A 12,526-nucleotide genomic window follows, 5' to 3' on the forward strand; every position below is an offset into this window, starting at 1 on the left:
GAGTACGTACCAGCCTGGGATCAAATCCTGACTTTGCTACCACTTAATATGCAACTTTGGCCATGACACTTAACTTGACTGAGCCTTGGAGTCCTCATTAAAATCGAGATAATTCAGATTTCCTGTAGGATTTGAGAGGAAAGTACGTCTGGCACACAACCAAAGATCGATCAAATATGTTAAATGAGTGAATAACCAGTGGATGCTCAATTAAGGTGATCATGCACTGCTGGGTAATCCTATTCTCTGAGGAGCTTCACAGCTGAAGGCTCTTCCCCCACGCTGACCTCAGAGAGCTGAGGCTCAGTCCAGGGTCTGGCCCATACCTTCCCAGTCTCAATGAAGTGCCAGGTCCAGGGTCCGCAGGGGACTTTCTGAGCCACGTTGCGTAGCTCATTAGGGTACCGTGGGCTTTAGAAACTGTCTCGCTTTCTCTCTTCCCATTCCTCTCCTTATAGTCAGAGCGAGCCTTACAGCACTTCTCAGGCCTGAGATCAATTTCTCTATGTGTGTGTATGGGGGGGCACTCCCTGCCTTAGTGACCAGCAGGAATTAATCATTTCATTTTTGCCACCTTTTTTATCTCTTAGTTTTCAGGTTTTCGTCCACGCTTAGCGGTAATACGCCCCGGCCCTCCCTGGCTAAGGCCACACCCTGTCTGCTCCAGCGGCACCAGGAGGAGTCTGTGCTTGACCAGGACCACGTTGCCTAGGAAACTTGGGAGGGGCTTTACGAAAACGTCTGCCCTAAACCTGGTTTGCGCAGGCGCTCGCGTCCTAGCTTCCACTATCGCGAGAATCGCTTCCCGGAAGTTCCACGTCAGTCCGTCCGTCGGTCAGCGGGAGTGTGTCTATTCAGGGACTTCGTCGTCGATTTCAAGTGACAGCGTCCGAGTTCGGACTGACGGAGCCATGGTAGGTCCAGACCCTGCAGGAGAGAACGAGACCTCCTGGTCTGAGGCCAATGCATGGGAATCCTGGGCTGGGGGCCGCGGTAAGAAGCGGCTTGGGGTCCCGCCGCAGCCACCGCTTCAGGCCTTGTGGGGTCCTAGTCCAGTTTCGGTTCGTGAGGAGGCGGTGGGACCCAGGAGACGGGGGTGGTTTGGGGAAGCAGTACCTGGAATTGGGCGCGGGGGGTCCCTGACTCCACTGGTGCTTATGGCATTTGACGGAGCTCCTGAAGTCTGCAGCGGGGTCCGTGGTCCTTATCCAGTTTGGAAATACAAAACGCCGTAAATGAACTTCGTAGAAGGCTTTGGCAAACTTTCCTCATTCTGCCTTTAAAACAGTGACAGCTGGTCTTGCACTCTGGTTGAACGTAATCCTGGTATGGTGTGTGTGCTGACCACAAACTATGAGCTTAAGCAGAGGAACGAAAAAGAAAGTAAAGTGTATATGGAGTCGAAAGTGGGATTCCAAATGCTTTGAGATTCTGGCTTAGGTTTCTGAGGGGAAAAGAAGGGCGAGAGAGTCATTTATAAAACTGGCCTGCTTTTCTTCATTTGCAAATCTGGTGGCTGGTAGGAATGGCAGCAATTTGTTAAACTATCACCCTCTCCCTCAAAAAGGCCCTGAAATACTTTTTCACAAGTGTGTTATAATTTAAAAAAATAATGTAAAAATACCCTTTCTGAAAAAAAAGTAAGAAAGTGAGTATTTTATTTTATATTTAAACATTTTCCTGCCTTTAAGTTTGTACGAGGCTAATAGAGGCAGTTGGAACTACAACAGAGATTGATTCTTAGGGCAAGCTGTTGAAAGTTACCGATACTCCCAGAAAAATGCCTAGAGAAACACCATGTTGCGTGAAATTTCAGTGGGTTCACTCACTGATGCCTTACCCCCTAGTCTTGTCTGTGAACTTTCTTGGGTCACCAGGTTCAGAGCCCCTGAACAAGACTTCGAGTCTTTTAATCAATGACCTACTTGGGTCTGCTGTGCTTTCAGTAGTGGACATTTTTGGGAAAGGCCCTTGGCTCTGCCTAATTAAGTTTTGTAATCTGTACATTAAAGAATATATTCCTATAATTTCCTTCATTTTTAACACAATGTAAATATTGTGTTTAAGATACAAAATGAGTTCATTTATTCACTTATTTACTAGAGAGTGTTCCATGCACTTTGCTAAACTTTTGCCTCCTAATTCTTACATCTGGGAGAGTGAGTTATAAACAAACAGTAGGCCAGGCACTGTTCTTTTTAACACTTAATTTATTTCCATAACACTAAAAGGTAGATGATTGTATTATCACTCCTTTACCTGTATTGAGCCTAAGAGAAGTTAAGTAAACTTGCCCACTATTGCACATTTTAATGAATGCTGAAACTGAAATTTGAATTCAGCATGATTCTCTAGACCTGGGCTATACTGTCTGTCCTAAACCCCTGTACACAAATACAGGCATAGCTCATTTTATTTTGCTTTTGCTTTATTGCGCTTCACAAATACTGGGGGTGTGTGTGTTGTTTTTTGTTGTTGTTGTTTACAAATTGAAGGTAAGACCTTCTACCAGCAAAAAGATTACAACTCACTGAAGGCTCAGATGATGGTTAGCATTTTTAATGGTTATGTAAATTGTTTTAGACACGATGCTATTGCACACTTAGTAGACTACGGTATAGTGTAAGCATAACTTTTATGTGCACTGGGAAACCAAAGCATTCATCTGACTTGCTTTATTGCAGTGGTTTGGAACCAGACTGCACTATCTCTGAGATACATCTATATAAGGTGCTGTGGAGATAAAGACAAATAAGCAGTGACCCTGCCCTTGAGGAACATCTGCTTCAGAAATCAAAAAGGGATGCGTACACATTTTCAAAGGTTAAAATTTAATCTATAGGGTCCCAAAGGAAGTGCTGTTTATGACTAGGTAACCAGAAAGATCGTAGTGGTGGCAGTAGCATTTCAGCTGAGTCCTAAATGAATCCAGCTTTTGGAAGATGGAGGGAGACATTTAGAGTTGAAGGTACAGTATGAGTATCTTAATCTTTGTATTCCAGAGTGCCGAGTACAAGGTCTCATTCAAAGCAGTCACTTACATGTTGAGAGAAGTATAGCAAGAGCTCTTTCTTGGTTGTGCTTTTGAAACGGATTTGTGTAGTAGGAGAAGGTAAAGGTATAGTAGAATATCTCAGTTCCCTGGCCCACCTTCTTGGAGCATCACATTTTAATTTAATTTAATTAAAGAGAAAGGGAGAGAAATATCAATGTATGGATGCCTCTCGTGCATCCCCTGCTGGGAACTGGCCTGCAACCCAGGCATGTGCCCTGACTGGGAATCGAACTGCAATCCTTTGGTTCGCAGTCCTGTACTCAATCCACTGAGATACACCAGCCAGGGCTGGAGCATCACTTTTGCTCAATAATCAATTATTTAAAACACTTAATGATAAGCTATACAGAGTTTGTAAGTGTCTAATTTCCTCACTTAGAGGAAAAGCATGAGATGTGCTGGCTTAGTGAAAGTCCCCACCATGGCTCCTGGTACATAATAGACACTAGGTTTGTTGACTCAGAAGAGATCAGAAAAAGTTAAAATTTGTCATGAGGCAAAATTCAGAAGCACATGAAGTAAAAGGCCATGCTTCCTTGAATGAGCAAAAATTGTGAAGATGTTGGTTTGAAAGTAGAAAATTTGAGATGGAGAGGAAGGGGTGACAGTGGAAACATTTTTTGTGGTGATGGTAGAGAAGAGCCAAAGAACTCTAGTCTTCTGAAGTAAATTAAGGGGTACAGGTTGGGGAGTGTAAGTAAGGGGGGAGTAAAGTAAAATAAGGGGTACAGGTGTGGCTAAAAGCAGGTGAGTGTATAGAAGTAAGAACAAGGTTCGAGTTCATCAGTGACCCAGATTTGATACAGATGCTAAAAGATGAACAAAAGCCTTGTGAAGTGTTTGTTTTGTTTCATGAAATTGTCTTTGCTGAAATTATCCAGTGATCTTCATTTTGAGTTGGAAAGTAACCTTAAATTTCTGTCCAATTCATGAGCATCATGGAAGTTCACAAAAATGAAAGTTTGACAGGAGCTCAACTTGCCAGATAAACGTTTAGTTTGTGTTTAAGAGCCGTTGAAGGGGAGATACATTTTACATCAGTATTCCTCAATCTGCCTAAGGGAGAATTAAGACTGCTGCCATAAGGCATCATGTATTATATGTGAAAGTTCTCCTAGAATGGTATCGTTGGGAGAATTGAGAAAATTGTTATTTTAAATCATTTTCTGTTCTGTGGTTTAGATGAGGAATCCAAGTTGAAAAGGCAGGTTTATTGCTTTGAGAGAGAGAGAAACATCAATTAGTTGTTCCACTTATTTATGCATTCATTGGTTAATTCTTGTGTGTGCCCTGACTGGGGATTGAACCAGCAACCTTGGTGGAACAACACTCTAACTAACGTTGGCTACTTAGCCAGGGCGTAAAAGGCAGTTTTAAGCTATTAGTATTTTCTGGCTTGAGAGTATTTGAGTTCTTGTTTAAAATTGTTCTGCTTTCCATTAGGTTCCTGCAACCTAAATCGATTAAAATATTATAAATGCTTCCATTTGCTCCAAAGGCTTTCATGGACATAGATATAACCAATATTGATCACATATTACATTGTGTAGCGTTATTGTCAAAATAAATCTACTTCCTCCGAAGAACTCTATTTTTTTTCTTTGCGGTATAATTGGCATACGGTATTATATGAGTTTCAATATATAATTGAAATATAACAATAATCACAATATAGTGATTAGATATTTGTATATACATCTTGTGAAATGATCGCCACAGTAAGTCTAGCTAGTATTCATCACCATACATAGTTGCAAATATTTGTTTTTTCTTGTGATGAGAATTTTAAGATCTACTCTCAGCAACTTTCAAACATGCAACACAGTATTACTAGCTATAGTCACAGCACTGTGTGTCACGTCCCATGACTTACTTTATAACTGGAAGTCTGTCCCCTCCGACTTCACCTGTTTCACCAGCCCCTACACCCCACTTCTCTCAACCACCAGTCTGTTCTCTGGAACAGATGAGTTTGGGGATTTTTTTAAAGATTCCCCATATAAGTGAGATTATACAGTATTTGTCTTTTTCTGTCGGACTTATTTCACTTAGTATAATGCCCTCAAAATCCATCCATGTTGTCATAGTAAAGTTTCATTTTTTATGGCTGAATAATATTCCACCATAATGTGTATACATATATATCATGTTTCTTCACCCATTGATGGGTGCAGCTATCTTTCTGAGTTGGTGTTTTTTTTTCTTCAGATAAATACCCAAAAGTGGAATTTCTGGATCATGTAGTTCTATGTATAATTTTTTGAGGAATTCCATACTGTTTTTCATAGTGGCTGCACCAATTTATATTCCCACCAAGGGCAACAAGTGTTCCCTTTTCTCCATATTCTCACCCACACTTATTACTTCTTGTGGTTTTGATAGAGCTGTTCTAACAGGTGTGGTCATATCTTATTGTGGTTTTGAGTTGCATTTCCCTGAGAGGAGTGATGTTGAGCATCTTTTCATGTACCTGTTGACCATCTGTGTGTCTTCTTTAGAAATGTGTATATTCAGATCACCTGCCCCCTTTTAAATTGGATTGGTTTTGTTTTGGTATTTATTAGTATGAATTTTTATTATGTTTTGGCCATTAGCCCCTTATTAGATATATAATTTGCAATTATTTTCTCTCATTTGGTAGGTTTCCTTTTCATTTTGTTGATGGTTAACCTTCGTTGTGGAGAAGCTTTTTAGTTTGATATAGTCCCACTTGTTTATATTCACTTTTATTGCCTTTCCTTTTGTTGCCAGATTCAAAAAATCATCTCTAAGACGGATGTCAAGGAGCTTTTTTTTTTGTTTTATGATTTCTGGTCTTACGTTGTCGTTTGATATCAATTTTGGCTTATTTTTTGTGGGTGGTGTAAGATGGGGGCCCAGTTTCATTGTTCTGCATGTTTCTCCAGTTTTCCCAGCATCATTTACTGAAGAGACCGGTGTTTCCCCATTGTGTGTTCTTGGCCTCTTTGTCGTAAATGACTTGCCCACATATAGGTGTGAGTTTATTTCTGGGCTCTCTGTTCTGTTTCATTGATTTTTGTCTGTTTTTGTGCCAGTACGATGCTGTTTTGATTAATATTGTAATTTAGGGTTACTAAGACTTCATGAATAACACTTTTTAAAGAATACTTTCTGATGTGACATTAATGACATGGCCAGAAATGGTGATTTAGTAGATATTTTATATTTATTTACCAGGTAGTCTGTAAACCAAGGGTTCTCAAAATGTGGTCCGTTATCTCATAGGAGTTCCCCACATTTTTTAGGGGGTCAACAAAGTAGAACTATTTTCCTAATAGTGTGACACTATGGGCCTTTTTCACTGTGTTGGTATTTGTACTGATGCTGGTGCAGTGTCGCCAAATTCTAGTGAGTTCTAGTGATAGTGTCTTCTTCACTAACACACAATTTTCTTTTTAAAAAGCCAGTTTCTTTAATATCATTGATGAAGGAGTAAAAAAAGCACTAATTTCATCACATGTCAACACTTGTGTATGCATCTCTTAACTATTGTGTGTGATGAACGGGAAGTGTGCATAAAGCACCTCTGTTGCACACTGTTGTTTACGTTGCTTTACTTGAAACAATGGCTGACCGTGTTCAGACCTGACTGTTTGGCAGACATTTTCTAAAAGCTGAAAGAAGTTCCTGACAGTATTTTTTGTTGATGATAGAATTAGAGCTTTCTTGTGGAAATTAGAATTTTAGAAAAGTTCTATCGTTGACCTTAACAGATTTCTAAAACTTACCAGTTGAGGTCAGTGGTGATATTAATACATGTGATTTTGATATTGTATAACGCAATGTGTCAACATTTGGAAAATCTGTGTAATGCATTGAACCAGCATTTTCCAGATAACTGATGTATAATGTTACAAAATGATGCATGGATCTATTCAAAATACAGAATAGACCAATGGGTTTTAAGCAGCAAAGTGTAAAAAGTTCTTTTGTATAGTTTCAGATTTCTCACAGCAACTAACCTGTAAGAAATTACCACTTGTTAAGTTTTGGTGTGATATCAAAGAAGTATATCCACAGTTACTTGAAAAAAATATTAAAGTATTTCTAACTACGTATCTTTGTGGGGCCAGTTTTTTTCATATCCTTCAAACAAAACAACATACTGAAGGCAGAAGCAGATAGGAGAAACCAACTGTCTCTATTAATTCAGAATTTAAAGTTTTATAAAAATGTGAAACATTACTACTCTTCTCATTAAATTTCTTTTGCAAATACACTTTTCATAAAAGTATGTTATTTAAGCTAACATGAAATGGGTTTATTTTTATTTGAAAATGAATGAATACATAAATATTTTAAGTTGCCTCAGTTTTAATTTTTATCATGGTAAATAGCAATATATATAACCCACATAAAAATCTTTTTTAGGGTCCTTAAAACTTTTTTGAGTATAAAGGGGTCCAGAGACCAAAAAGTTTGACAACTGCTGCTATAATTTTTAAATATTTATATTTCTTGTGTGGATGAGTGAGGAAGTAGAACAATTTACTTTGTGACTTACTTTGCCTTGATGAGGATGATATTCATTCTGGTTTTTTGTTGTTTTAGGTCTACTTCTCCATCCAAACATTTAGACTTGATACTGTGTCTACAATTTTCTAGAGTAAAAACTGAATTGTTTTGTTAATGAACTGTTTTTAGTTACAGTTTCAAATATTTTATTTGGCATAACAATATAAATTTTTTTAAATGTCATTTCTTCTTAGCCGCTACGACTTGATATCAAGAGAAAGCTAACTGCTCGATCAGATCGAGTTAAGAGTGTGGATTTACACCCTACAGAGCCGTGGATGTTGGCGAGTCTTTACAATGGCAGCGTATGTGTTTGGAATCATGAAACACAGGTAGGAATTTTTAAGGACTTTATTATAAATACTGTGTTAGACTGTGTTTATATGAGAGAGAAGAAATAGCATATCAGGTCCACTAACTATATACAGACTGCTCCCTCAAATTGGTACAAAGTATGTTCTGTAAAGAGAAACATACCTTTGCGGAAGGCACTGTTCTGGGCTTCTCATACACAGTCTATAATTGTTAAATTCTGATATAGGTAGTATTAGCTTTTCTTTGAGATTAAGGAAACTGACACCAGTATAAGATTACTTGGCTGTAGAAAAGGTGTTTAGTGGTATTTACTTTTCCATTTAGTGAATAGTCTAATAGTCTTAAGAATGGAATTTTTAACTTTATTTTTCCTCCAGTGCTTAATATGGTATGTAGATGAGTTTCAATTAGTCATACAAATTATAAATTATATCAGAGAAATATTTGTAGTCAGCTTTTGATTACATACATGAGAATATGCATTTTACAGAATATTTGCCTTAAATGCTTGTTTTGTTCTCTTTCATATGAGTAAATAATGTGTCCTTCAAATTAGTTTATCGTATTTTCTAGTTTTTCTTAACCACCCTTGATTTTTTTCTTCTGAAGTACAGAACAGGTAGTCAGCACTATGCCGTACAGTTATGTGTCTCTTGTACAGTTACTGTCCTCAGTGTCCAAGGTTAAGTTCTAGAGTCCAGATACAAATTCGCATTTGAGGAATTTAAGATGGCAGAAATAGTCTAAGGGCACTAACATCAGGGGTGAACGCAAAAACCCTACTAGAGCCTTTTGTCCCGGTAGTGAAACAGTGACTGAACATTAACACTTTGTTCTCTGCTGTTTCCAAGTGCCTATAACATTACTTGACACATAGTAAGTGCTCAATAATTATTCATTGAACCGATGAATAATGAACATTCCGTTTATTGTTTTACTATTCAGGATGTCTTTCCTCTGTAATTTCAAATCTTTTACCTTGTGAATTCCTTTTCCTTGATGCAGATAATAAAGGTTTTGTTTTTTTGTCTACTTCTTCAGTCGTATGTTTGAAACCTTTCTGATTTTATGCTGCGCAGGTATGCTGATGTTCCCCTCACCCCCACCACACTCGCTAATTCTTTCTAGGGACCCTCTGTCAGCTCCGTTGGACCATCTCTCAACTCTGTCGTTTCCCTGCTGTTTACTCTAAAGCCCAGGTGTACTTCCCTTCCCTTTCTCTAGGCTGTGCTGTAACAAGTCCACTATATCCAGGCCATTTACCGTGTCTTGTTTTCCTGTTTTGTATCTTCTGTGCCCTCTTACAAGACCATCTGCTTGCACTTTGTAATTTATCTTATGGGTAATACCTTGTTTAATTTTCTTCTTTCCTTCAAGAGTGGAAGTTCTATGAGAGCAGGGATTTTCCTTGTCCGAGTTCCCACCGTTGCTCCCAGGGTATACCTGGCAGTCAGGCTCAAGTGCAAACTCAGTCGTTGTTGAATGGCTGATCCTTATTTGGTTCTCCCTGATTTTTTTAATTTTTAAATTTTTTGGTTTTATTTTATCACCAGCAGGAGTTACTTGCCACTCATATGTATTGAGAGCAAAATTCTTAAAGGCAAAAAGGTTTGGGGAGGTAAATTCAAAGTACTTGAATTTCGAATGAGGAGATATTAGTACTCTTTGAAGCCATCCTGCTAGTTAAATATATGGGCAGGCCTTTCAATCAGGTTCAGGCTCAGTTTACTTATCTTAAATAAAGATACCGTTTCGTTTCCTACATCACAAGATTGTCAAATGGATTAAATAAAATTAGGTAAATTGTGTATGAGACCTGTGTGTTAGCCATTGTTTTCCTGACTTATGTTGGGTGTTGAGTGTGCCGCATTTCCCCTTCTTTAGATAGTTGAGCTTTGAGAGCGTGGAAACCAGTGTGGAAACCAGCTCTCACGTCATTTGTATCAGCCACGACACTTCACGCGGACCTGAACGTGACTTCTCGTTCTACAGCTGCTTTACTTTGGCTGCTCAGCACATCCCTGGGTCTGGTGGCTCCTCCTGTGAGCTTTCATGGGTTTGTCTGTTGTCTCACAGATGGCATTTCTGTCTGTTCCCAGTGTCTGTAGCACAGTCCTCTGGTAGCATTCGTACAGATTAGAACTGGTGTCCCCGTTTATTCATTATTTGTCCGAAGAAGCTCCTCAAGCCAGAGTAGGCTCAACAGTTCTGATGAACTAGTCCCTGTTCTTTTTGTTTAGTTACGTGGTTAATCACTCAGTAAGATTGTGCTGTTCTTATTACCGTGTGGTACAAAAGCAGAGATTGAAAGATGATGGTTTGATTCTTCAGAATTTTGAGGAACAGGGAGTCACAGTGAGAGATCAAAGAAATGCATTCATACTTGCTCTTTCTAGGAAGGTCTCCTAGTTTTCTGCCTTTATTCTGTGTATATTACTCCTTTTGGGGCAGGTTGAAGGTACATCTAAGTCACTGTTTTCATATTGTAATAAAAAGAGATAAATAGCATTTGTATGGATACATACATTAAAGTGTACAGAAAAATTATATCCTGAGTGTATGGGTTTCATTTTAAAAAGAAACTAAGAGCTGATTCATTCCACAAATACTTACAACATACTGGTTGTTTTCTAGTCACTGTTTTAGGCTCTAAGAATACAGTGGTAAATAAGATTTTTTATTTTAAAATAAAAAATTCAGGGAGCCCAGCAGGAAGGATTGATGTTGAGCACATGATTTTGAAGGTGTAAAGTTATGAAAAGGGGGTATGCGTGCTGTGGGCGGGTTTTCAGGCTGAGGGGATAGGAGGAAAGGTAAGTTCGAGAGCAGCCACGGATGAAGCGGGAGCGGTTGGGAAGGGCTGGGGCACAGAGGGTCTGGAGTTCCATCTGTGGCATTGTTTTTTCTTACCTTTTGTAACTAGTTTAAGAACCTGATAAAGCAAAACATGATTGATCTGTTTTTTAACTTGACCGTTGAGTTTTCATATTTTTGCCTGACAATATTTTTAAATCAGAAGTGATCTAAATAATTAGATGTTTAAAGTATAACAATAGATTTTTCAGTTATTTCCCCATGACTCAAAGTGTGTATATTCTTGTTAAATTTTAAAGACGCTGGTGAAAACATTTGAAGTGTGTGATCTTCCTGTTCGAGCTGCCAAGTTTGTTGCAAGGAAGAATTGGGTTGTGACAGGAGCGGTAAGTAATTACACGAGTTCCTAGTCCCATTTTCTGAATTGGGCAAAGATTATATAAATGAGTTACGGAATGTTGATTCTTGAGTAGTTTGGTAAATTAGCGCAATGTTTTGAAGCATGGACTTTATAACATGAGCCTATAGTATAATTTTTCATGCAATTCATAACTATAATGATAATTTTAAAATTTCCATTTCTAGGATGACATGCAGATTAGAGTGTTCAATTACAATACTCTGGAGAGAGTTCATATGTTTGAAGCACACTCCGACTACATTCGCTGTATCGCTGTTCATCCAACCCAGCCTTTCATTCTCACCAGCAGTGGTAAGAGGTGGCCCGTTTTGGTCCTGTGTATCTCTGAGTGATTTCATTCAGTGAGACTTGTAATTCTTTACAGCTCTTACAAGTAGAGTTCTAATTCCAAACAGCCTTTAAATCCATTAACTTGCTATTGATGCTGGTTGCTTTTATATTTTAATGAAATAGAACTCTATTTAGAATTTATATAGCAGAATTGCTCCAGTGCCCCTCAGAGAAGACCTGAAGGTCTAGATTCTTAAACATCTGTTGAACAGAAAGCTCATTTATATGTTGATGAGTGAGCTTTTGGCAGATTGCCATACAGCCTCTCGGTGTTACCTTTATATTCAGACTAGTTTGCTCCTTGGTATTATGTATAAAACAGTGGACCTTTTGGATCACAATTAAAACAAGTTGCACTGATTGGTACTAGCTCTTTGAAACATTTTTAAGTAAAAATTGAGAAGTAATTCAAACTTTTAAACCAATCTTGTATTATAAGAGATGTGCTTGTTCCTTTAATAGTTGCTGCCCTCATTATTCCATCATACTTACACACTAATCAAACTTGTATTACTCCTTTGTCATTCTGTAAAGCCCAAAGTCTGTCCTCAGTATTTCCATGAAATTTTTATCTTTGCTATTAGTAATTTATCTTTTTATCTCCACTTTTTGTAGAGTTAAGTTTATTCTTAGAATAAATAAGGATTTTGAAAAATCTGTTCAATCCTGATACTATTTCTGGAAGTCATGAAATGTATGATTTGTGTTAGATCTGCTGCCTTAAAAGGCACAGAGACTGCTTACTTTTGGATGAAAGACAAAAATTGCAGCTAACTTGAGACTTTCTTTTCGGCCTAGATGACATGCTTATTAAGCTCTGGGACTGGGATAAAAAATGGTCTTGCTCACAGGTGTTTGAAGGACACACTCATTACGTTATGCAGATTGTGATCAACCCCAAAGATAACAACCAGTTTGCCAGCGCATCTTTGGACAGAACTATCAAGGTAGGGTGTTCAGTACTGTGTCAATCAGGGTTATTTGTGAAATACAGTTGTTTTAGGTATGTTACTACTGGCTGCCCAGAAAGTTGTTCCCATCTTAGAAGTTTCTCT

The 12,526-nt window shown here is 38.3% G+C and overlaps 1 protein-coding gene across 1 annotated transcript in view; it reads left to right on the forward strand.

Moving 5' to 3' along the window:
• Nucleotides 1-744: 744 nt before the first annotated feature.
• COPB2 (coat protein complex I subunit beta 2) overlaps nt 745-12,526 on the forward strand; it is a 33,804-nt gene continuing 22,022 nt past the window's right edge. Inside the window, exons 1-5 of the mRNA XM_037061183.1 lie at nt 745-914; nt 7,786-7,923; nt 11,020-11,106; nt 11,306-11,432; nt 12,270-12,418. Of these exons, the coding sequence (XP_036917078.1) occupies nt 912-914; nt 7,786-7,923; nt 11,020-11,106; nt 11,306-11,432; nt 12,270-12,418 (504 nt within the window). The 5' untranslated portion in view covers nt 745-911. The remainder of the gene's footprint in view (nt 915-7,785; nt 7,924-11,019; nt 11,107-11,305; nt 11,433-12,269; nt 12,419-12,526) is intronic.

This window comes from Sturnira hondurensis, unplaced genomic scaffold (assembly GCF_014824575.4).
Source record: "Sturnira hondurensis isolate 20B ecotype Veracruz unplaced genomic scaffold, ASM1482457v3 Scaffold0013299, whole genome shotgun sequence".
NCBI lineage: Eukaryota > Metazoa > Chordata > Mammalia > Chiroptera > Phyllostomidae > Sturnira > Sturnira hondurensis.